Source organism: Vigna unguiculata, chromosome 9 (genome assembly GCF_037176805.1).
Source record: "Vigna unguiculata cultivar grain cowpea cultivar isolate G323 ecotype 2 chromosome 9, ASM3717680v1, whole genome shotgun sequence".
Taxonomy (NCBI): Eukaryota; Viridiplantae; Streptophyta; class Magnoliopsida; order Fabales; family Fabaceae; genus Vigna; species Vigna unguiculata.
In genome coordinates, this window is record NC_140800.1 from 44,303,915 (window position 1) to 44,330,930 (window position 27,016).

Genomic DNA, 27,016 nt, shown 5'->3' on the forward strand with positions numbered 1-27,016 from the left:
TAATATTTTTCTTAATATTTGACATCATGAAAATCAAAAAGAGTATGTTATTTTAATATTGAATATTTTGATAGTATCATGATTCCGTTGGTGTGATTTTTAAATTTTTTTTATAAAAAATATTTAATTGATATATGGAACAATAAAAAAATGGGTATGGGTATGAGTATAAGAAAATACCCGTTATCCGGTGGGGATGAGGATGAGTCAAAAGTTGTATATCCGTTGGGTTTGGGGATGAGGATGGGGATGAATTTTTATTATGGGGATGGGGATGGGATCATGATACCCGTACCCGTCCCGCCCCGTTGCCATCCCTAGCTTGACTAAACAAAAAGATTAATTTTGTGACATTTTGAATGTTCCTACCAAATTTTACTGAAATGTCTTCAAAATGGAACATAATAGTCGAGTTATTCTAAATCTGGTTCGGATACTGAATCCTTTCACGATTTGGATATTTTGGAAAGTTGGAAGAGAAAATCCTAAACAATATTTAGACGATTATATATATATATATATATATAGTAAAACAATATCCAAATCCCGGATAAAAATGAACCAATAAAGAAATTAATTTCATAATCCAATAATGTACACAATTACTCACTTATATAGATCGAAATAAAAAATAATGTAATTGTGAATTGATTACTTCAAATTAAATTAAATACATCTCAAACATTCTTATAATGTTTTTCTTTATTTAAATGTAAAATAAATATATCTATAATATTTTAGTTTATTTAAATTCAAATTGATTGCATGTTAAATCATCTTTATAAGTTTTTCTGGTTTATTTAACAACAAATTAAAGTATTTGAAGAGCATTTAATAATGAAAGTGAGTGAAATAAATTAGGAAATAAAGCATATTTTAATAAATAAAAAGCTGTGTTAGTCAAAAAAAAATTTACTTAGGCAAAGAAAGATGACACTAAAGGTACCTATTATTTTTATTTGTCCGGCGAGAATAAAGAGATATGCTGAAATCATGTGTTAGAGATGCATTGATTATGCAAAATGTATATTTCGTGGGTTAGTAAGGAAAAAGTATTTAACATAAGTGGCGTATTTATTAAAAAAGAAAAAAAAAAGTAAAAGTAGGTGGTGTAATAATTTGTTTGAAAACTTTGTTGTCGTAAATTGACTATTGTGGTGATGGGAGAGGACCCTACCATAACAGAAGGGAAGCAGAGCAATAAATGAGCATGCACATTATATTATACACATTCACTATTACAAATTTTCTACACTCTAATTTTCTTATCACATTTTTTACACACTTAAATTTATATTACATGTCATTTCACATATTTTTTATAATGTTGTTATTATATAACTAACACTCATCTTCTTAAAGGAATTTTGTCTTTTTATGTTGTTTTGAGACTTTGAGGTGATATAACTTTTATTTTTCAATTATATATTATTCTTTATTCTCATTTTTAACTTCTATTGAAACCGAATTAGAAAAAAATAAAGAAATATTGTAAATAGCTAATTTGCAATTACATTTAAAAAAAGTTAAATGCTGTTTTGTTTAAATAATACTAAAGGACTATGATATAAAAATAGAGGACTAATATATGAGGGGAGACTCATATCCACCTAAAAGAGAAAAAAAAATCGACTTTAGCACTTATGGATATTATGAGGCTGATGGTTGCTCAATATTGTCTTTGATTGAATTAAAATGATAATAAATAATATTAATAAATGTATTATATTTATTTTAATATGTATTTAAACAGATTTCAAAAATAAACTTGGATTAAAACTAAATGTTTTTATATTTTCATATTTTTCATGTGAAAGAAAGAACGATCTATGGATGATTTTTGAGATAAAATTTAAATCAAAAATTATCCGAATAATGTTTTAACGCCGTACGCGTACCCTAGTAATTGTAGTATCGTTTTTATTTTTCACACAGCTAAAAAACAAGGTTTAATTATAGTTGTGATTTTTAGTTTGTTTATACAATTTTAGTGCTTAAATTTATAATTATCTGTGATGTTGGCTTTCGACTTTCTAGACACAATTTTAATATCTTCACTTTTTTAGGTTTTTAATTTTAAATTATATTGATAAAGCGTCGAATTATATTTCACATAATTACTCATTTCAATCTTATGGAAAAATTGTGAGTATAATATTTTTTTTTCAGTCAATGTGTCATATTTAAGGGAATAAGATGATCAAATAATTAAACTGGAAATTGAACAAAATTACGGACGATTAAGAATCTCAAAGTTAAAATTCCTTGAGAAAACAAGTTACCAAATTATGGATAGTTAAAAATTGAAATCATTGTTGTAAAAGAATTGGATGCCGAGATTATGAATCTTGTAAAATATAAAGAAAAATCATAATCAAACTAAACAACAATTTAAAAGTTGTTGAAAGAATTTTACTAACACAATCTTACTCGTGATACATCATTATTAACTTTTACATCTCAACTTCAAAATCTATTATTGTATACAAATTTACTGAAAAAACAAAATAAGATAAAATAATACCAAACACGAGATCACACAATTTCATTATCTATCAACACATTATTTATATTGAGACAAAAGAGTAATTAACTTTGCTACAAAATGCAAATAATAATTATTTTTATTGAAAATTTATGATAATAGTTAGTTAAACTTTGTTAAAATACTAAATCCACAATAATTATTGACAAATAAAAATAATAATTGGTATATACGTATTTATATAGAAAAATAATCTTTAATAAGATAATGTAAAATGAAAATTAGATTTCTTTTTATTTAAAGTTAAAAACTCATGTTCAATATATATGTAGTAAAGTAAGACCTTCATTCTCCTTCATTTTAAATAAGCATTCCTCTCCCTTATATTTTTTTGTAAATAGTATTTATATATTTTTTTTTTCAATTTTAAGAAATTGACACCATCTCTTTTATTATATATAAACTATTCAACTTTTTTGTTTATATATTTTTTAATTTTTAATTTTCAACTCTTATATAAGAAATAATGTGGTATCTTGATTTAAAACAAGGACGAAGAATATGATTTATTGAAAAGAAGTGTTCATTTAGACACTAAATATAAAAGGGTCTTATTTTATTTAAAATGATAAAAAAAACAATTTAGAAATTAGAGGAGATATTAGGAGGGAAAGAGTGTGCGTAATTTGGTTGATTTGGATAGAAGGTTGAAAGAAAGTGCATGTGTTTGTGGGGTCCATTTTGATTCAAAAATCCTTTGATTTTGACTGGGTGAAGTGAGTGTGATTAAGCACACATGGATATTTTTTTAAAGAGGGAAAGGGATGTAACACGCTGCTTCCTCTCGCACTCAAACGCCACCGTTTTCACCCAAAATTCACAATTACCACACCTATTTCCTTCTATTGGATCATTGTAACGGCTCTATTATCAGAGAGCGTTTTGAATGTTGGAATTTGAAACTGTTTGGAACAGTGTGGTTTTTTTGGCAGTGGTCACAGTGCTGTCAAATTGATATTAGGTTGAAACATAATTGCAAATTTGAAGGAGCTATGTTTGTAGTTCGTACGTTTTAGGTGTTGGATAAGGATTACATGCTTAGGATGATAATAGGATTTCCCATACCCTCTTCACTCTTTCTCCTTTATAGAAACTAAGTACACCTTTCTAGGGTTTCTACCTATATCAGTAAAAAAGAAATTACTCATAAATTAATGATTTACACAACATCTCATATTCAAACTTTTATTGTTGACTGTTGTGTAAAAAAGTATTTGGCGGATTCATGTGAAACAAGATGGCAAAGCATATTTATATGTTCTTTTATTTTGAAGAAAATACACTTTTAAATAGTGATAATTTCTTATGAATCATCGTCAGATGATATGTTTTGATATTGAGAATTTAAATCATACAAGTAGTGAATAATTAAAACAAATATCATAGTATTAATGAAAATACTGATTAAAACTATTATTAAAGATGATAATACCTAGAATCAAATAAATAATATATCAGTTTGAAATTTCATCTGTTACCACTTTTTGTATGCTAAGCACTTGAATTATTTTGTCTCAGTCGGGTTTAAAAGCAGTAGATATTTTCTTAAAACAAAAATTATCACTATTTTCCAACAACTTCTAAATAAACTGACTGAAAAAAAAACAATTTGTTCCTCACGAAGTAAAAATGAACACAATCAAAGAGTTTTCAATTGAAGAACAACTGCAAAAAATAGAACTATAAATATTTCCTTTGGTTTAGACTTTAAAAAACAAGTTATACTAGTTATTTTATAAATTCTTTTGTCAATTATAATTCATTTACAGTGTAAACAAACCAGTGTAGTAGTATATTCATGCCATGCAGTGTTGCAAGAGAGAAAGAAAAATAAGAATAAAGATGTAAAAACAAAATATAAGAACCAAGTTCAGACAAAATAGTAAATTATATTCAATATTCCGAACTCTTAACTCTTTTTTCAGATAAATTATATTAACTACAAGTAATTAAGAAGTATAAATTTCAGTAAACAATGTATTTTTCCCTTGTTAAAAAGCCCACTAATGTTTAAAGCTAGTTAACCACAATTTCAGCCACCTTAATATACTACTCCACTGGACATGATAGACGGCACAAGAACACAACTATGAGGAGAAATAAAAGTTGAAAGAAACTAATAAGATATGTACACATTAAGGTCTCTGAAAACCCACTTCCCAGGTCAGCAATACATTGAATCAAGTTGAAAAGAAAGCCGTGGAGACTTCCCTATGATCCAGTTGCAAATGTCATTTATATCTACACAACTGGGGGTGGCTACAAAAGAGTAAGAACCTCTATAACCTCAAATTACTAACCTACTCTACTATATCAGAAAGTTACAAATGACCGATAACATAATACGATGGGAAGTGGATATTACATACATTATCTTTGTTAGCATAAACACTTGAACTTTTCAAATATCATTTCTCGCTTCATTTCATCTCATTTGCACACCGTCTTCAGCCTCTTTGCAGCTTGTACAAATCCCATAATCACTTGCAACTCGTCTATTTGCTTCATACAACACAAAATCAATTTCAGACTATAGTGATCAAGTTCTTCGTCAAACCTACATAAACACTTGAGCATATATATATATATATATATATATATATATATATATATATATATATATATATATATATATATATATATATATATATATATATATATACACACACACACACACACACCATGTATGTTTAAGGCATTGTTTTGTTCTTGGGGTAGAGCTTGGAAACATACTTGCACCATAGTCATTACAGTATGATGAAATAAGATCAAGAAAATAAAATAACAAATTCAATTACATGACTCAAACACTATAACTAAGAAATAAGGTACTATATTTTTTTAAAATAAATAATAATTATCCATTATATATTAGCAATATTAGACATGGCATGATATTTAAAGATAAGAAATAACTGTGTTTTCAAAATTCAATAATAGAGATTAGCCTGCTATGGAAGTTATTAGAATCGTATATACAGTTCATCACTATGAGAACTACATAAACGAATTATAGAATATTTGAACGATTACTATCAAAGACAAACGAATATGCAATCAGTAATTTTGAGATACCTGCGACATGAAATGCCTTTGAACAATGTCTACTAGCTGCTCTTTTGATGGATTTGGGACCGCATCCACCTACAGATCCATTTCAAGAAGTAAGTACAACGGAGACATATACACACAGTGCCAAAATTATCTTTTATGGGAGACAGTAACCAAACAGTTTGTTCCAAGAATTTACAAGATTAAAATGTCGCCAATATCTCCACAATGCAGCCATTTCAAGTTTGCTCAAGTCCACCTTCTATCAAAAATATAATATTTTAGAAAACTCGTTAACAAATTAAATATAAAGAATAAACCATGTACGATAGTAAGTGGGAGGGGAACAAATTAAGAAAGACAATAAAGTTAATATATACCGCGGACCCATGAGGCATAGAAACGGACCCCTTTGAGTGTGAATCGCCAGAGAAGGACCTACTCATGGTCTTGTGATGAGATGATCCCAATGTTCTATGCATTCTGTGCCTCGGTTTGTGGGACTTCTGTGTGTCGTCGGATGCTGATAAATCAAATAAAGCATAATTTTTAGAAAATAAAAAATGGAAAAGTGGTGGGGTCTACCAGAATTAAAGTAAGACACCAGAACTTTAGAGATAGTAAAAGCAAAAGGAGAAGACATAACGGATCCAATGTTACCAACCTCTACCACTTTGGAAACGCGCGGATATGAATGCCAAAACAACAATAAATTAGCAAAAAATATCACAGCATCTCACCATTCAACATGGAAGGTTCAGTGCTTCATCAAAACACCGAACATGGATCATTGCCAATTGATAAAAAACAGGAGAGGGCAGTTTGTAAATCTCGCCACTCAATACACATTTTCCATTTTTTTATATGTGAATATTATTAAGGGCTAAGATATTTTAACTCGTTTTCTCAAGATTGAAGAGGATGCTACCAAACAATACCAGTAGCAGACAGCAAAGAAGATAATTATAAACTGTAAAGTGTAGACTCACCCATATCAGATCCATTCCACTGCATATTTTCAAATTCCAGGTCATCATCTTCCTCGTTACCCGTGGGTGCTTCAATCACACTGAGAGCATTTCTTTGTAACTTCACTTCAATACCATTTGTAAGAACCTGCATTTGTTTATAAACAATTCAGAACAACTTAAAATAATTATCTAACAACAAGTGCTAACCCGGTTTCGAATAATAAAATCAAGTTCATGTTTAAATATGCTAGAAGAAGGACCCCAGACTAGCTTGATTTCAATGGAAATTGTTCACATAGTCATTCAGTTATGTGTATACGAACAAAGGAATTAAAAGGGGATATCGGGGAAAAAAGAAACAGTTGCGAAGCATTGTAAGATTAAACCTTAGAGACAATACCACGGATTCTGCTGGAGGTAAAACAATAATTCTCTTGCCGGAATGAAAAGGACAAATGGCGTCTATGTGATTCAATCACTACGAATAGCATAGTTTTAATACAAACATAAGCCCAGAACAGTTATTATATACCTTATCTCCCGGAGGAAGAAGAAGAAGAAGAAGAAGAACATGCAACAAAATTAACAAACCCAAATAGAAAAATCGCAGTCAGTTTTGAGTAGAAAACTAAAAAAAGGTTTTCATAAATAGGAAACAATGACAAAATGCCATAAAGCATTCATTCTTAGCTCTGACATCAAATTATCAATATCAATCAGTACCACAAACCATAGCAAAATTTCATTTACTTTCGTCAACAAATAAAAGCAATTACAAGACCCAACCAGTAGCTGATCCTTGTAAGGCAGCCCATAAAACACCAGATCCGGTGACGATGAAAGGCATGCATCGAATACCCACAAGTAATGATTCAGAATTGCGACTCAAAACACATGCAAAGACAAAAACTATCCAAACCGCAACAAAAAGAACCCGGCATTTGAAGTTCTAAACTAAAAGAGTTAGGTCAATGATTGAGAAAACAATTGAAGCAATAGGGTTCAGAATGGATTAACTTAAAACCTGTCGGATTAGTTTTCGAAAAATAATAAGACACCACCAAAGGAAAGGGCTTGAAAGCAATTAAATTTTAGCAGAATCAGAGGAGTGACGAAATAAAAACCCAGAAAATACCAAAATTGACCGGGATAAGACATTGGTTTGAAGAAGAACCACGCAGTCTCACAACAATGCAAACAATCGACATTAGTAACCAAAATTAGAAGAAAGAAATTAAAAATCCGCAGATGGGAAAGAGAAAACTACCAGCCAATGCCATCCTCCTAGACCAACGGCTTTCTTAACAACACCTTGGAGACCAACGAGCACCGATTTGGTACGGTTATTTCCGGTTACCACCACTTTGGTGTGACGTGGCAGCACCGATAACTCCTCTTCGCTGCTGTCTCCGCAGCTCTGCAAATGAGAGAACCCACCATTGACTGAGCTTTCCATTGCCTCAAGCATTTCTAATTCAGCGGTAAAAAGGGCAAAGTCGGAAATCAAATATCAAAATTGCATTCGTACGGAAGATCGTGCATTGCTGGGTGTGAATGTGGGAGTTTGAGGAGCAGAAGAGATAGGGTAGTGGAGAAATTGGGGAAATTCTGCATAGAGAAAAAACACAAGTTGAGAGAGAAAGAGAAAGAGAAAGAAAGAGAGAGAGAAACGAGTGAGAGTGACTGGTATTGTTAATTGGGTGTGTTGGTATGAATCCCGACGAGACGAAATGGCCGAATCAAATACCGCCACGTCAGCAATGGAGGGTGGGCTCTTTAATCATGAGCTTGGACATAGCCGAGGTTACGGCATGAACATCATGGTGGGTTTGGTTTTCAGGAGTTACTCCTCTTCACATTTCTCCCACACACTTACCCCCTTCTATCAATTATTAACCAAATAAATAACCATTCAATTTCCTTTATTTTTGAAATAAATTAAAAACAGTGAATTTCATCCAATTCCAGAATTTATTGATTTTCGTATTTGTTCCTATTTCCATCACTTTACTCAACTACTGAGAATATATTTTTACTGAACAAGAAATTGGTGTTGTAAATTTGAAAATGGTGCCGTTGGAAAGGTGAATTCAGTGGTGGAAGTGGCATTGTAATTAGCAGTGAAGGATATTTGGTTACTACGTATATAATGTTTTGTCTGTTATTAACATGGAGTACTATGATGATATTTCTGGTCAACTTTCAATTGCAGAAAATATGGATTTGTGAGCATGTGCGAACCTACTCATGTACACATCTACTGTTATAAAAGGAATGTAGTAACAAAAGAAAAATGAATAGAGTTCAAATGTTCAAGGGTTCTTTCCTAATTAAAACAACAATCAATAAAAGAAGGATAAGATGGGGTATGGACAATTTTGTAAAAGGATGATGTTAATTTTCTTCATATTATTTCCTTTCTTCTTCTAAATAATTTGCTCGAGTTCTACACTAATTAATCGTATTTTATTTGAGAAAATGTTATTGGAAATGTGAAAAAAAAAATATAACATTAATAAATAATAAGGAAAAAGACAGAGGAGGAGGGAGTAGGAAGGAAGAAGGAAAGTACGTAATAGTAATAGAAAGAGAACGTAATCGGGACACGCGAAATTCATCGTGTGGGCCCCACTTTCACAGAACTCTGTACCTGCCGTCGGTGTTGTCCTATCCAATCCACCACGGGAAATTCCAACTCACTGCGCTCTCTCTCTCTCTCTTCACAGCACCACAGAGCCACAGCAAACATCATAAAAATAATCAAACTATTAAATTAAATTATTATTAAATTTGATACCAGTTGTGTTGTGTTGTCTGGTTTCTCTGCTCTCTCTCCCGCCATTCTTCGCGCCACGAGGGAGCAACAGGAGCCGTTGGATTTGTCTGGATTTGGACAGAGATAATAAAGATAGAAAAGATGACAATAAAGTTGAAAATAAAGGAAGGAACTAAATCTTTTTGGGGACACCATTGGCATAAAGGATAATGCTAAGAATTGGGGAACAACGGTAAGTTTTTGTGAGGGTTACCTGGGTTTGAGTCACTGCAGGTGAACACGTAATGCATTTTTACCGGGTGTGAGCGAATCCCCTTTGAATTTAGATCTTGTGCGCTAAGTTGTTCAGTGCTAACGCTTCTACTGAAACCAAGAAAAATTCGAGTGGTGAGATGAACTCACCATTTATTACAGGAAAGAGAAAGATGAGATGTTAGTAACATCTTCATTTTTTCTGGACTGAATCTCCTTCGGTATGGTTTTAATGTTTATTCGTTAAAATAAATTGTTGCAGTAAGCTTAGCGCGTAGATTGGAGGTTAGAGTTCTAACCTTCTTCATCGACAATACTGCTATGATAGCATTTTACACAGTATTTTCATTGGCAGTTGAGATTTAATTTGATTAATAAAAATATGAGATAAATTCTTTCATTTATATAACGATATCAATACTTACATTAACATGTATGCTCACATCTCTTCTTTTGTAATTAATAAAAAAATAATAATATTTAATTTTATTCAAACAACTAATTGTATACGACAACAACACAATTAATATACAGTGTGAACAAGACAGCACGAGTTGAGAGTTATGTAAAATAAAACTAAGACTAACAAACTTAAATGTCAAACAACTATACGAAACAACTATAACTAAACTATAGATATTATTTATAATAAATTACAAATTAACATTTTTATCCTTATCTAAGATTCTCAACCATGGAGAAAGTCTAACACATTTACCATTTGTAAGTACAATCTTTATTTTTTCCTTAAACCAGATTAGTGTCATTGTTATTTTCATTTTGGATGATTTGTTGACTTCACTTAACTATTTAATTGTTAAATATAGTTTTTTCATTGTTAACAAAAATTAATTTGATCTATCCTTTTTGAAAATTTTATAATATTTTTTTTAGCAAACACTGACTTAGTTGTTTGCATATATGTAGAAAATTTAATTTTTTTCAAAATATAATTATGAATAGTTAATATTTATCTTTTAATTTGTTAGAATTAACAACTTTTTGAAGAACATAAAATAGTAAAAAATGTAAAAATAATTACAAATGGATACAATAAGTAGTATTGGGATTATAAACTGTATTTGCCGTGAATTTTGTTATAAAAAATTGTCTATATTGAACTAAGTTTATCTTTTACAAGATTAATTCATAAATCATACCATATTGAATTATCCTTTCAATATTTTTTTTTCATTAATCTCTTTTCGGTATATAAAACTAAATCATCTTGATCAGTTATTACATTGGAAACCATCATTGTGCTTTTTTAAAAGTGGTATGACAATGTAAGTTATGATTTGTTTGCTGCTATTGTTATAAATCCTTAATATGGAAATGTGAATGATATTACAATGTAAAAAATAACTAATTGTTATAATTAACTAGGTGAATAAATATTTGTTTTGGGTGTTTTTGTCATGGATAATCAGTTTGATTCAATGAAGTATCAACCAATTTCAAAGTTTGCATGTATCTTTATTATTTATTATTTATTTTAGGTTGGTATCAAAGTTATAAAATAAGTATCATCATATATTTCAAATTGTTTATAAGCCGATATGTTAACATGTACACCATAACCAAACAACCAAATTGTTTGAGATTTCCTAAAACAAAACCTAAAAAAATTATCACGTGAAAATGTATTTTTTTAAGAGAGTTCAAGGTGTTTTTTTGGAATGAAAAAATATAAATAAAAAAGTTTGATAACACACATTTATATAACGTGATGATAATATCTAATAAAATAAGAATTAATCATGAATAAAGGATAAATACAAAGGAAGAGGAAACATACACGATTAAATACACAAATAAGGAAGACAATGTTTTTCAAAATTCAAAACAAAGAGTTCTAAGTGGCACAACTTAAAGTATTTTTAGTATGATTGTTCAAAATGAATAAAAAAAAAAGTCAAATTTCTCATTGTTTGACAAAGAATGATAAATTATTATGTAAATTTCATACAAACAAAAAGAAGTCACGAAAAATTATGCCTGTTGAATTCAATATGTTGTAATGATATGAATGGAAATAACTGCATATCTTCTACTATTATAGAAAAATATAAGCATCATGTCAATGAAAAGTGAATAATATAATATTAAGGATTAATGTCACTATTTTTCTTATTGAAATTGTATAATATGTGCCTTGGTATTTAAATAACTTGTTGAACACAAGGCGATTGCAAGAAAATATCTTATAATTTTCATAAAAAGTAAGATATACAATATTTATCATTTATACACAAGATCGGTTACACATACAAAAATTTAGTATTAATTACATGTTTAGATCTCTTATCGAAAGTCTCAACATCAATATCCAAATATATTTATATTCTTTCTCTCCTCAACTTACTTTTGACATCAAATATATAAACACTATGAACACGAATCGGAGATAGCACAAACAAATAAATGAATGATGTAAGGACTATATAAATTGAAAATGTTTTTATTAAAATTGTTTTGTTGCTAAGCAATAGTAATCTTATTCTTAAAAATAAGGGATGACATGATGATAAAATATTATAAATCATACATGCAAATATTCGTGGACTGATAAAATATAAAAATGAATTTCTTCTACTTCAGTGAGGATTATACCTGTAAACGTGAATTCTATTCTATTTTGAATCATGAAAAGTTTTAAAACATTTTAAGATTTACCAAAAAAATGAAGTTGAAACATCTATCAAGTGTTTAACGGACAGGGGATAGATACTCTTGTTAGGTTTTTATAAAGGGGGTGTCATTAAAGAGATACAACACCATTCTCAACTAGAGATGGCAAATAAACCCGTGTCCGTGGGTATCACCCGAACCCGTCCCCGTTTTGACGGGGAATCCCCGCTTTGACTGGGTATGGGTATGGATATGGGTAATACCCGAAATTTTCAACTGGGGATGGGGATGGGGATGGGGATATATATATACCCGCCCAAATACCCGTCCCCGCTTAAATTATTAAACTATTTATAATTTATTAAATAATCTAAAAAATATATATAAATAAATAATATATTTACACATAAAATATAATATAATATAATATAATATAATATAATATAGTATATATACATATAAATAAAATATACTTATATATATATATATATATATATATATATATTTACACATATACATGTAATATAATATAATATAATATAATATAATATAATATACATATAATATATATACATAATAATATAATATAATATATATAATATATACGTATAAAACAAATTAATCATTTAACTAGTGAGATCTTTTATAAACAAATTTATAACATGACAAATTTATAAAAATTTAAAAGAAATATATATATATATATATATATATATATATATATATATATATAAAAGCATAAAATATCTACGCATATACATATAATATATATACATAATAATATAATATATATTATTATATTTATATTATTATATAATATAATATAATATATACTTAAAATAAATATATATCTATAAAATATATATATATATATATATATATATATAAACATAAGATATCCACACATATAATATATATATACATAGTAATAATAATATAATATATAATATAATATAATATATATAAATAATTATATATATATATAAACATAAGATATCCACACATATAATATATATATACATAGTAATATAATATATAATATAATATAATATAATATAATATAATATATATATATATATATAACATATTTCTCATTCTCTTTGTTTTTTGTTATACACTTTGTTTACTCTCTCAATTGTCTAGTTTGTTTTTCAAGATTTAATTTTGAAGGTAATTTTTCTTCTTCTTATTACATAATTTTTACTCTCTGTACATGGTTATGTTCAAATAGGTGTTCCTCAATTTCATTCTATGAAATAATTTTTAGGTTACACATTTGATTATCTTTATTTATTTATTTATTTTCATGAAAATGTTTGACTCTTATTTTGTAGTTCTTCTTTTTGTTACTTTGGTTATACACTTTTTTACTCTTTTTTAATTGTTTGGCTTGTTCTTTAAGGTTTAAGCAGATCTTCAAGGTACTTTTCCTTTTATCATAATCTTAATTATACATTTTTTTTTCCGTTATGTTATGTTCAAATGGATATTCTCAAATTTGGGTCACACATTTAATTATCTTTACTCCTTTATGATAATTTTATTTATTATTTATTTTTTGTTTCATGATAATGTTTAATTATTTACTATAGAGGCTTTGATGTGTACAAGAAGTTGGATATGGAACTCAAACCATCTAGGTAAGTTACTCAAATTTATTAATATTTTTTGTTAGTATTTTTTGTGAATTCTCATCTAATATTCTACATTTAGTGTTTGTAGGTGTTAAAAAATTAAAAGGAAAAGATGTTCTCATGAGTGAAAATGAATCTGATGAAGAAGGTACATTATATTCTAGTAATTAAAATTTTCAATTTCAATTATTATATCATATCTAATTTTTCATTTTTTTTCTATGTGTAGGTGGATCGAATGCAAATGAAACCACTGATCATTTGTAAAATTAATAAATATTTTGGTTATTATAAAATTTTAGTAATGTGTAATTTTTTAGCTTTTATATAATTATTTGAATTTTATTTAGTTGTTATTTGATACTTTAATTTGAGATTTATACTATTATAATATTTTTCTTAATATTTGACATCATTTAAAATCAAAAAGAGTATGTTATTTTAATATTGAATATTTTGATAGTATCATGATTCCGTTGGTGTGATTTTTAAATTTTTTTTATAAAAAATATTTAATTGATATATGGAACAATAAAAAAATGGGTATGGGTATAAGAAAACACCTGTTACCCGGAGAAGATTTTTGATAGTAGGACTATACTGGGGAGATACAAACACCAATGAGACCTGAGCACAACCACATAAGGAATTGACACCACTCTCAATCCAAAACCTTAAGTCAATGAGTTTATGGGTCTTTATTCTTATATAGTGCTTTGCTTTCTCATTTATAGTCAATGTGGGACTTAGACTCACACTTGGATTCCTAGCAATCTCCCCTTCAAGGATGGGTCCCTTCAACCACATTGGTACACTCCCGCTCTAGCGGAAACATTCCCAACCACGAGTACTCATTTTTTGTATCGCCGTTTTTTTTAACTCTAACTCTAACTCTCACAATTTCAAATTATTTGATCTAAGAGATAAAATAAAGAGACACTTTATTACAACATGATGTCACACTAAAATGGGACAACAAAATGTTAGTATTGAAAATTGATAAATATAGCATATTATATTATGCACTATTATAATTAAGTGAGAAACAATTATTATTAAGATAAAATTTTCCCCTTTGTAGGTTCTAGAGTTTTTTATTGATTAATGTTTTTTTCCTATTAAAAACATTTCAAATTAATATTTAAGTGTCTATTTAAGTCCCGATGACGCTATCACATACATTTTTTTCAACGTGCATCACGTCTATACAATGTCGTACATCAAGTTTACACCAATATGGAAGATTAAAGAAGATTGATCGTTTCTTCCAAATGCTTTTTTCCGTGGTCTTTTTCTTTGGATGTTTCCCAAACACAATGTCAATGTTTTCCACTTGGTTGTATATTTCTTCACCATTGCGGGGTCTCGCTACAACTTCATCCTCAGGACTTCCATTAAATGCTTTTTTCATTCTACGATAAGGATGATTTCGAGGAAGAAACTTTCGATGTCTTGTATACACAGTTTTCTGACCGTGCTTCAATTGAATATAACTCGTGTTTTTTTCACAAATGGGACATGCAAAATGACCTTTAACACTGTAACCGCTCAAGTTTCCATATGCTGGAAAATCATTTATGGTGCAAAACAACATTGCACGCAAACAAAACAATTCTTCAGAATATGAATCATACACATCGACACCTTCTTCCCATAATAGTTTCAAATCATCGATCAACGGCTTTAGGTACACATCAATGTCATTTCCAGGTTGTCTAGGACCCGATATCATCATAGACAACATCATATATTTCCTCTTCATGCACAACAAAGGAGATAAATTGTAAATCATCAGCAAAACTGGCCACGAACTATGTTTGCTACTTAAGTTCCCATAAGGATTCATACCATCTGTAGCAAGTCCAAGTCTTAAGTTTCTTGGCTCAGCACCAAATTCTGGATATGTTTCATCAATCTTCTTCCATTGTGGAGAATCAGCTGGGTGTCGACGAAGATTATCACACTTTCTTCCATCAACGTGCCATTTCAGGTTTTTTGCATCTTCTTTAATGGAAAATAGTCGTTTGAATCTAGGAATTATAGGAAGGTACCACATCACCTTAGCAGGTGGACCATCTTTGTCTTCATCGCCACTATTTCCATCAATTTTCTTTTTAAACCGCGATAAACCACATGTTGGACACGCCTTCAGTGAAGCAAACTCGTCTCTGTATAAAACACAATCATTTGGGCATGCATGTATCTTTTGATATTCCAAACCCATTGGACATAAAACTTTCTTCGCTTCGTAATTACGGATAGGTAACGTGTTATTTTCTGGAAGCATCTCCTTTAACAACTCCAACAATTATGTGAAACTTGTATCCGTCCATCCATGCCTTGCTTTTAAACTGAATAATTTCAAAGTTGCTGACAGTCGCGTAAAGTTAGTGCATCCTGGGTATAATTGTTCCTCTGAATCGGACTTAAGAGAATCATATAAATGAACTTTTCCAAAATTCTCCTCCCCAACATCACGTACCATATCTTCTAAATGATCATTCATCCAGTCATCTACATAATCTGTTCCTCGTGACGTTGTAGGCTTGTCTAATACTTCTCCATGCCAAGTCCAAAGTGTATAACTTCTCATTATACCAAAGATGAATAGATGATCACGCATTGTTCCTAAGTCATGACGTATTTGATTAAGACAACGAACACAAGGACAAAAATATGTCCCGTTACTTGAGATTGCGTGTTCTTGAACATATTGCAAAAACTCAGAAACCCCCTTTTCATACTCTTCACTTATGCGACGCTCATTCATCCAGCTTCGATCCATACTATATGTTCGTAAAAAACTCAATCAATCTCAAACTTTTAACTCTCACAAGGTGAGGCCCTACCCATTCGAAAAAATTATTTTTCATAATTTGCTAACACATGTACAAATAAGTCAAACATCATAAATTTCACAAAATTTCGACAGCATTTCGCATTGGTCTCTGAAGTACACGAAATGAAAGTGATTAATCATGATCACAATCAAGTATGCATCCAGAGAACAACACAAATTAGCCTCAATCGAAATTTTATGAAATTTATGCGTAAACCTCAATGTACACATTGTAGCAAATTATGAAAAATAATTTTTTCAAACTGTCCAATCGGACAATTCAAGATTTAATACAAACGATTAAAAATTTAATCATTTGTATTAAATCTCAAACGGGAACTAAGTTTCGCTCACTGTATACTATAAGTATAATAAATCTACATATATAAAATAACACTGCAACAATAATATTCAAAAATAAAATGCAATGAGAATTATTTTAAATGCATATATCTAATAATAAATATAATTTTATTTACTAATTTTACAAATATTATTATAAAATTTTAAATAAAATATAAAAATAGGCCAAAAAAATTAACAAAAAAATAGTCTAAGACTAAAACTATAATGACATTTATAAATTAATACAAGTAATTCTATACATACAATAAACAAATATATACATACAATGAAAAACTAACCTCCTCTAATTGAAAGACGAACTTTGAGAGGAAGTCTAGGGTCTCCGCACACTGCTGGCCAAATGGGAACGAAGAGCAAGTGGGACGAATCTCAAAACGCTGCAAATGGGGATGAAAACGGAAAATAATCGGTTCAAAACGCGTAAAATCAACCCATAATTAAACCCTAACAAGTTTGATGGCGAAAACCTTTTGAAACTCACCTGGAGGGGGTCGGAAATGGCGTCGCCGGCGGGAACTCTCGCGAAAACGATGAACAGCGCGAGGGTTTCTGCGTTTTGCGCAGGATAAAGCAAAACTTAACGTCGGGGGTGTTATGTATGACGTTAAGTGACGTCGGGGGTGGGAGGGGCCGACGTTAAGTGACGTCTGGCGCGCGCTGGTCCGACGTCCCTTGACGTCTGTCGAGCTGGGGGCCGACGTCCTTTTTTGAGTGACGTCGGGGTATTTTTGAACAGACGTTAAGTAACGTCTGCCCGCTCCACGTCAGACGTTAAAAATGTCTCATTATTTACAAAAATGCCACCGCTCATTTTTAACGTTGGGCTTTTTTTAGACAGACGTTATTGGAGTGACGTTAAAGGCCTTTTTTATGTTAGTGATTATACAAGACGAAAAGGAAAATAAAAAATTAAATTAAATTTTTAATTATTTTATACAACAGAAATTAGGAAAAAAAAATACAAATTTCAGCACTTCTTTAATTGCATATAAAGTATATGTAAACAAGAAAGAAAGAAAGAAATATATATATATATATATATATATATATATATATATATATATATATATATATATATATATATATATATATATAAATTTGTGTTAATATGTTAATTAGAAAACAAGATGCAAATGAATTAGGGTAATTATTTGTACAAAGGTTTAACTTTTTGTTTTCTCTTATTTAAATATGTGGAATTACAGATGTCAAAAATTTATAAAAATAAATGTTGGATTAATTCGTTAAATCGGCAGTCTATCTTAAGACGAAACGGATTATAATTTTTAATTTATTTATTTGTGACGGATGAGTCCAGTCTAACCCATTTTTAAGAGATCATACACATGTCGGATTAAAATGGTTCGGGCCCACCGTTTTCACACCCATACTTGGAATGGTCAAAACTAATAGGCACCTAAGTCTCTTTACTATTTGTACCCCTCCAAAAAAAAATCATCGAGCAGCCACCCAATCAAACAAAGTCTAAGCATCGAAAACTATAATTAAAATTATCTCTCTAAACCAGAATTTGAGATTAAAGTTAGTTGATTACAAAAATTTTAAAATAAATTCAAAATTGAATTCCACAATACTGTAATGTAACTAAAGTTAACATATTTTTTTTATCCTTTTACATAATTTAAAAACGTACATTTTTTTTGTATGGTCAAGAGAGTTATTATTTTCTTTTGTCGGTAAAAAAAAACAGTTGTTGTTTTTCACTATAAATATAGCTCAAAGTCACAGAATAATAATACTATCAGTTTTGACTAACTTTCAATGATAAATGTGAATATTTTAATTCAACTCTTAATATATTTTGTTATTAAGTAGTAAAAAGTTTATATTTTTTGAATAAAGTGTGAATACTTTTGTTAAATGTATTACTTAGTTTTTCTACGTGTTATTTTGTGTTAATATTAAATTATGCAAAGAGAAAGGAAGGCAAGAATAAAAACCTTAATACTCTTGTTTGGATCTCCTAACATTTTATTTAGGTTATTGATTTGATTTGATTTATCCAATTTATCAGTAAACTTTATTTACATTATTATTTTACTGAATTATTGATATTATCATTATTATTATTATTGTTATTATTATTATTATTATTATTATTATTATTATTAGGCATTATCTAGTTGATGAATGAAGAAACATAGTGTTATAAATCCATGAAATGTATAGAAGAAATAGTGGTGGTGGAGAAGCATACCCTAATAATGTAATAATGCATTAAGTATGGAGTAGATGGAATGAAGAAGTGGGTGTCTGAAGATATTTAGAAAGAATGAATGGTGTGAGAAAGAGACACGTAATGAGTGTGAAAGAGACAGGTGCATGATGGTTGTGAGGTACCTCTCACATCACAATTCACAAATTCAAAATTTCACAAGGAGTGGTTCAAACCAACACAAGTAATGTCACAACTCGACAAAACAAACACGTGGGTCCCACTTTCCAACAACTTTCTTGTTCCCTCTGCCCCTGCCTACCATTTTTCACGGATTATAAATTATTATAATAACTCTTAAGTTAACCCTATTATTATTATTAGTCTCTCTTACGAAAAAAGCAACACCGAATTACTTAATAAAAAAAAGAAAAAGAAAATATCTCCACAATCGTTTAAGTATTTATTTATGCTTACCCAGAAGGTCTCACGAGGACTATAAATGGTGGTCAATTCAAAATATCAGAGTTTGATATTAACCGCACTCCACTTCAAATTTGTAAAGCATTTATTATTGCAATTTTCATCGTATGAGTGGATACGCTCTTGTCTCTATTTTTTCAAGTTACGTTCTCGTCACTAATAATATCGGAGAGTTAGATGACATGAGATTCCAAATTAATGTAAACAACGTTTTGAAATCATATTCAAATTAAAAATTCACTTTCTTTGAAATTATTATATGGATGTTCGTCATCTCCCAGGTTTAAGTTTGTTTGTTTTTTTTTTTTAACTAAGCATACAATTTTAAAATTATATTATTATGTTGTTGTTTTTTATAATTTTAAGTAACTTTACACTACTGAAAAATGGTGTAGCTACAGTAACATTCTTTTTTATCAAGCTATTTATATTATACCGCAAATGTATTAAGATGATAATGGATCAGACGGGTTGAACTGCCTACTTTCATTTTTGGAGTAAAATTATATATTTATTCTAGAAGCACAAAATTTATTTTCATCCTTATATTCAATAAATATAAAATTGTTGTCTTATTTACATCTTATCGAATAACATGTATACTCATTCCTACATTCAAACTTGGCTTTTAAATATTAGTTAAGTAATATTTCTACAAAAAAATAAAATAGCCAACAAAAAAAAAAACATTGTACAACAAATAAGTATTATTTGTTAGAATTATAGGTTAAATATGATTTTAGCCTCTTAACTTTAAATAAAAATTAAAATTAGTTTTTTTTTTGAAATTTTTGTCTAATTTAGTCTCTCAACTTTATAAATGAGTTAATTTAATCCTTTAAACTAAATTTTGTCAAGTTTATATAATGTTTTGATATGTTTCATGATAACATTTGAGTTGTACTATTTAATACATTATTGTTTCACTATTAATTGATAAATGAGTTTTACGGGCGAAATAAAAAAAAATATTTTCAATATTTTTTATTATTTATAATTTTATTTTATCTATTTTTTTAATATTAAAAATACAATTTATTATTTTTACTATTTTATACTAAAGATGTATTTTTAATTTAATTATTTCCGATTTTAATAGCTATTACATTTTTATTTAATTTCAATACTTTTACTACAATTTTATATAATAGATATATTTTTACTATTTATCATTTTAATATTATTTGATGAGTTTATCAATATGCATTTGACAACTATGTTCGTTCACTAATTGAACTAATCAGATGACTCTAACAATATATATTTTGATAAATATGTCCATGCATTATTAAATGAGTTTAACAATATATTTTTTTGTCCAAACACATCTTAAACTTGTATATCATTGTACATTAGACGAGTATGTACAATGACTAACTAAATGAGTCTTACGGTACATATTAAATAAGTTTGTTTATATACAAGTTAAACATTTCTCTCAATACAAATTATAAAGTATGTTCATTTACTGATTATACGAGTTTTGCAATATATAATACACAAGTTTATTCATACACTGAATAGGTGAATCTTAAAAGAATATATTTATACACATATTAGACGAGTCTATTAATATATATTAAACGAATCTATCCATTAACTGATTAAAAAAGTCTTACAACACACACTAAAGGAATTCCTCTATACACAAATTATACAAGTTTATTAATATCTATTATTATTATTATTATTGAAATTAGTATTGCTATTATTATTAGTAGTATTTTTAAATTATTATGATTTTCCGTAATATTACTATTTTATTTAGTATTCCTATATATTGTTCACCGTTTTTATTATAATTTTATATAGTATATATAATTTGTATTATTTTTAATTTAATTTTTTTTCAATATTAAAATAAAATTAGCCATCTTTATTCTATTATATATATATATATATATATATATATATATATATATTTCATTTCAATGTTTTAAATTTCAACGACTTTTACATTCTATTTAATTTTAATATTTTTCTTACAACTTTATAAAATAGATATATTTTAATTATGTATAATTTTAATATTATTTGATAAGTCTATCCATACAATATTATTATTACTATTACTATCAATATATTTTTTTATTAATATCAGTATTAGTAGTATTACAATTTTAATTAATATTACTATACATTGTTCACTATTTTTATTATAATTTTATATATCATATAATATTTTATTAGTTACAATTTTATTTTATCTATTATTATTTTTTCACTGTTAAAAGTATATTTAACTATTTTTACTAATGTTCTATATTTTATATATATTTAAATTTTGATATTTTAAACTTTAATAACTATTACAGTTTTATTTAATTTCAATATTTTTACTGGACTTTTATATAATATATATATATATATATATATATTTATTATTTATAATTTTAATATTATTTAATGAGTCTGTAATTATACTTTAAATGATTATGTTCATTTTCATATTAGACAAATTTAACGATGTATATTTTGATAAGCATGTTCATATATATTGATTAAATAAACTTAATAATATAATTTAGACAAATCTATCTGTAGATAGTTTAGATGGATATAATGATATAGATTAGACGAATTTATATAACAAATGACCAAATGAGTCTTAACGTTTATACTAAACAAGTTTTTTTATACACAAATTAAACAAATGAGTATGTTATGATTAAATTACAAAGAAAAGGAAGATAAAGACGGTAGAAAGAAAAAAACATTAACAGCTGCTATTAATACTCTTTTTAGTACAAAATTACTTTATGTTCTAGGATCAATGGATTCATCTCATCTTCACTATACTGTCACATCTTAAATTTTGCGTTCAAGTACATTATTACAAATAAAATCTTATCACTTCTAATCAGTTTGAAGAATCATACATAGGCAATACAATCTCTTCTCTTTGCTACTCTTTGGAGTTTATGTTTAAGATTTAAACCTTAAGACAAAACTTACATACCGTACCATAATTAACAGGTACAATTTATATTATTTTTTAATTAAATTTAGAGTTTTACTTCAGTAATTTATATTTTCTAAAATAAATTGCATATTATCAAAGTTCAAATTTAATTAAATAGCAACACCAAATACCTATATATTATACTTCCAACATCATTAGATGACATGTAGCCAAAAAATTAGTTAAATTTTTCGACAGTTTTTCGTCGAAAACCTGCGACTTCCTTGAACTTGAGGGCAGGTTCAATTCTTGAGGAAATAGGATGTATGAAAAAAAAAAAAAAGGTTAAAGGGGGAAGGTTCTTGGTTAAATAACTTGGCCTTAGTTGCAATGTCACTGTTCAAAGTCTAGTATAACTTAGTGAAAAACAGTTTATTTAACTGGCTATTATTTTTGGTTTATAAAAAATTAACGAGAGTTTCAATTTCAGATAAGTTGAGAATAAGAAGATTGAAGATAATTAATTATTAATAATTTTAACATCGTAAAGATATAAATAGGTAAGTGAAGTTCTTTGGACACCACAATCTAATGCCTGAGAAATTTAAAACAACAAGATAAATAAAATGTGTTCAAAGTACAAATCAACAAGGTCGTTGTAGTATAGTGGTAAGTATTTTCGCCTGTCACGCGGACGACCCGGGTTCGATCCCCGGCAACGGCGTTTTAGTTTTTGTAAATCATTTCATTTGGTTTTCTACTGCATTTCATGTTATTTTTTATTTTTCAGCTATTTTTTGTACGTATATATTTTTCTACCTTGTTCAAATTATGTCTTAATTTTCTTTTTCTCAATAATTTATATCATTCATTTAAAGTTTTCTATTTGCTTCAATGTCGAACTATTTTGATTGGGACTTGTGTTATGAGGATTGAAGCACATGAAAAGCTAAATTTTCATGTTAAATGCAGCATATTATGTTGCATGGGGAAGCATGATTTGTGAACTGTGAAGTCTGAAATCTTCTTTTCATGCTAACCCATACATTGCATATTTTTATGAAGAAAAATTAAACTTAACAGCATATTAGCATGAAAAGGTGTAGTTGGAAGGAATAAATAATGTTTGAGACAGCATAAACACTGTTTTTTTTGGTGAGAGAGAGTGGATGTGAAGTTCCACTACTAAAACACAAACTGGGTTCTATGGTACTAAGAAACTGGGAAATATCATTACCCTAGAATAATTATATTATTTATTCATTATATATTGACTTTCTCTAATCAAATATATCTTGTTTCACGTTTCTCTGTTCTCTTTATTATAAAAAACATCCTTAGAATATTTCTCTTTCCAAACATGTTCCACTCTAGCTGTTCATCATCATCCATCTTAGGATTGTTGGTTACACAGGGTGTCTTTAGTCTGTTTCCCATACAAATTCACAAATACGGATCAAAATATATTGGGATGATGTATTGCAATGAAATAAAAAAAAAAATCATTTTTATTGTTTGAAAGTAAAATATGGAGTTAAATGAACTGTAACATTTTAGTTTCCATTTTTTCAAAAATATATTATTCTTGGGAAAATCAAATTTAGACTAGTAAAATTAACATGTCATAGTCTTACGATTCTATTTCATCGAATAATCTCAAATTAATCTTTGTCCATTAACATTATTTCCACATATGAACAAAACTAAATTAAATAGAGTTTATCTGCAGTTCTCTCCTCTATCATTTTATTCCGTATTACGAATTCAAACATTATATACTAGTTTTGATAGATTATAATTTTATGTGAACCATAATTTATACAGTCTTTAATACCTCATTTTTTTTTGTCTGTCAATGTTATTGTTGGCTCCTAGTTGATGTAAACTTCTTCTTAGAGATGGTAGGTTCAGCCTCTTTAGGTTTGGTCCGTAAAAGGCTTGCACATCGTGGACCGGCCTGTCCCGTCCCTCACAATTTGTATGGGCTGCAATTACTGGTTTGTCCCACACATCACTTAACCCGCAGGTCTGCGGGTCTTTTAATTTTTTTTATTTTTATGATAAAACTTTCAATGTTTAAAATTGGGAAAACTTTCACAAAATTAAATAAAGATTCTGGGGATTTTGATGATAAATTGATAATTCAACATTTTCATTATATTCTTTAAATTTTAGCATATTAAAAAATACATAATACTTGTCTTTTGTAGTTATACAATAATTTGGAATGTTAATACAAGAGTCCATAAAAAAAAAATTAATATAAACAAGTGTGAGTTTTTTTTTATGTGGGACGGTCTGTGCGAGTTGCGACTTATGCAGGCCGGACTGTGACAAATTTACGTTCAACTTCTAGGCCCGCCTAGTATATTTTGTGCGGGCTTGTGGGTCGGCTCGCCAGGCCAGATCCTAATTGATACCCCTACTTCTCTTCCTCCAACACAAAATAGTTTTTTCTTTTTTTCTTCCTACTTTGGCTTGTTATTACTCTATTGTCCTCTATTAAAATTCATGTATTTTTCCTTCTCATTGTATTTCTCCTTCTCATTGACGTTTTAAGGTTTACATTTTTCTCTTTACCTATTTTAAAATATTTTTAAAATTTGTATAAGATGATAAAAATTTTATTATCTTCATTGTTATGTGTTATTTAAATTGTTTTATTGTTTGAATACTTGTTCAGTGCAATTTTCCTATAATTGACTTATTATATGCACAATTTTAATTTGTTTGAATTTGAGATCAAGTGTCGTGATTCTATTTCTAATTCTATTTCTATTTTATCCAAATCGTTAAATTAAGAATAAATAAAAATAATAGAGTATTACCATTGAAAGATCTGTAATTTGTTATTGAGTTTTAAACTACAATTCCAAATTTGGTATAGGGAAATTAATCCCAAAATTTCAACTTTAGTACAGGTAGATTAATTCCAAACCTAATTTCATTAAATTTATTATGGTATATAGAGTTTAAGGATTTTTAGGAAACGTTTTTGTCATTATGCACCGTTTCGTAGATCCAATTCTGACCGGTGACCACACAGTTGTGATCATCTCGACCAAGCGACCACCATGTTGTCAATGGCGCATTCATTGGTGTTGTCACTCTCTAACGTGCCAGATCTTTCGTCATTACTATCGCTAATGGCGGCGCATCCGGTAACCTTTCTAGCTGCGTTTTCCTTCATCAGACTCGTCTCCGTGTGATTTTTCATAAATTTAATGGAGGATTACCTTTTGCTTTCTAGCAACGTTTTTCTTCATCAGACTCGTCTCCGTGTGATTTTTCATAAATTTAATGGAGGATTACCTTTTGCCTCTATTATGGTTAAAAAAAATCGAAAGTCAAGATTTTCTATAGTGATGTTACTAGTATTTTATAACCGTCAAATAAAAAATAAAAAAACTGTAATTGTCAAATAAATATGAAAATAACTGTAATTTATGAGAACAATTTACTAGTGAAAACCGTACATAACCTTGAATACACTAATTTAAAATACATTGAATAAAAAATACATCATCAAGTAGTAAAGAAGCATTTACATAATAACACTTATTATTTAACTCACAAAATTTTGGACACATTACTGTACTTCTCTTTATTTGAAGAGATGTTACACAAAGATGTCGTTTTTCTTTTTCTTACAGCGAGAACACTCACATCTTTATATATATATATATATATATATATATATATATATATATATATATATATATATATATATATATATATATATATATATATATATAAAAGAAATAATAATTTGTAAAATGGTTTATCAGTTGTTTTTAATTTTATTTTGCTTTCCATCACATGCAGCAATTTAGATTTTATTGGTTTAAAATTGTTGAATGTTATTTTTTCACTTTTTAATTTGTGGTTTTATAAAACACCCACTCAAATATTTTGGGAGGTCTGGTCTTTCTATTAACCCTAACATTTTTTGTGTGCAACCTTGCCATAACATAATTAACTTTTGAAATACTCACTTAAGATTTGTGTAGATTGATTTTATCCCTTTCATGACAATGTAAGAAATCTTTGACATTATTAATAAATAAAACTCAAAATTTCAATTTAAAGCACGAGTATACAAATAAAACTATAATTATAATTTTGATATATTATTATTAGTCTAAGAAATTTTATAATTTATCAAAGAAAATTTTATAATTTAATTGGAACACATTAGGAATATGAATATTTTAACATTCTCATTTAATCATACACTCCTATATGATTAAAGATACCTACTTTTACACTAACTTTGAAAATCACATTTATATCAAATAATACCATTTTTTTAACCTTCTTCATTTTCTCTCACAGTATCTTATTTAAAAAAAAAAAAAGTGTCTCACTTTCTCTGATAGTAATAATTTCC

General features: G+C 28.2%; 2 protein-coding genes across 3 annotated transcripts; both read right to left on the reverse strand.

Annotated features, from left to right (window-relative positions):
• Positions 1–4,651: 4,651 nt before the first annotated feature.
• LOC114164433 (uncharacterized) lies at positions 4,652–8,361 on the reverse strand. Of its 2 annotated transcripts, none has more exons than XM_028049103.2 (6): positions 7,835–8,361; positions 6,586–6,712; positions 5,977–6,119; positions 5,796–5,855; positions 5,621–5,689; positions 4,652–5,047 (listed from the first exon to the last, which is right to left on the reverse strand). In XM_028049103.2, the coding sequence occupies exons 1-6, from the start codon at positions 8,033–8,035 to the stop codon at positions 4,976–4,978; spliced, it is 672 nt and encodes a 223-aa protein (XP_027904904.1). In that variant the 5' UTR covers positions 8,036–8,361; the 3' UTR covers positions 4,652–4,975. The 2 variants fall into 2 exon arrangements, with proteins under 2 accessions (XP_027904904.1, XP_027904903.1); XM_028049102.2 differs by having other exon boundaries at positions 5,796–5,858; positions 7,835–8,329.
• A 6,652-nt stretch (positions 8,362–15,013) lies between these two features.
• On the reverse strand, positions 15,014–16,162 carry LOC146883991 (uncharacterized). Its single transcript, XM_085666809.1, has one exon. The coding sequence runs from the start codon at positions 16,145–16,147 to the stop codon at positions 15,014–15,016; it is 1,134 nt and encodes a 377-aa protein (XP_085522935.1). The 5' UTR covers positions 16,148–16,162.
• Positions 16,163–27,016: the final 10,854 nt, after the last annotated feature.

What these genes read in the sequence shown, in the direction of transcription:
- LOC114164433 (XM_028049102.2), bottom strand. Translation starts at nt 8,035, where the DNA reads ATGCTTGAGGCAATGGAAAGCTCAGTCAATGGTGGGTTCTCTCATTTG. An exon ending in GTGGAATGGATCTGATATGG is followed by an intron (nt 6,120 to 6,585) that starts GTGAGTCTACAC and finishes TTGATTTATCAG; the next exon opens with CATCCGACGACACACAGAAG. An exon ending in CTATGCCTCATGGGTCCGCG is followed by an intron (nt 5,859 to 5,976) that starts GTATATATTAAC and finishes TATTTTTGATAG; the next exon opens with AAGGTGGACTTGAGCAAACT.
- LOC146883991 (XM_085666809.1), bottom strand. Translation starts at nt 16,147, where the DNA reads ATGCTTCCAGAAAATAACACGTTACCTATCCGTAATTACGAAGCGAAG.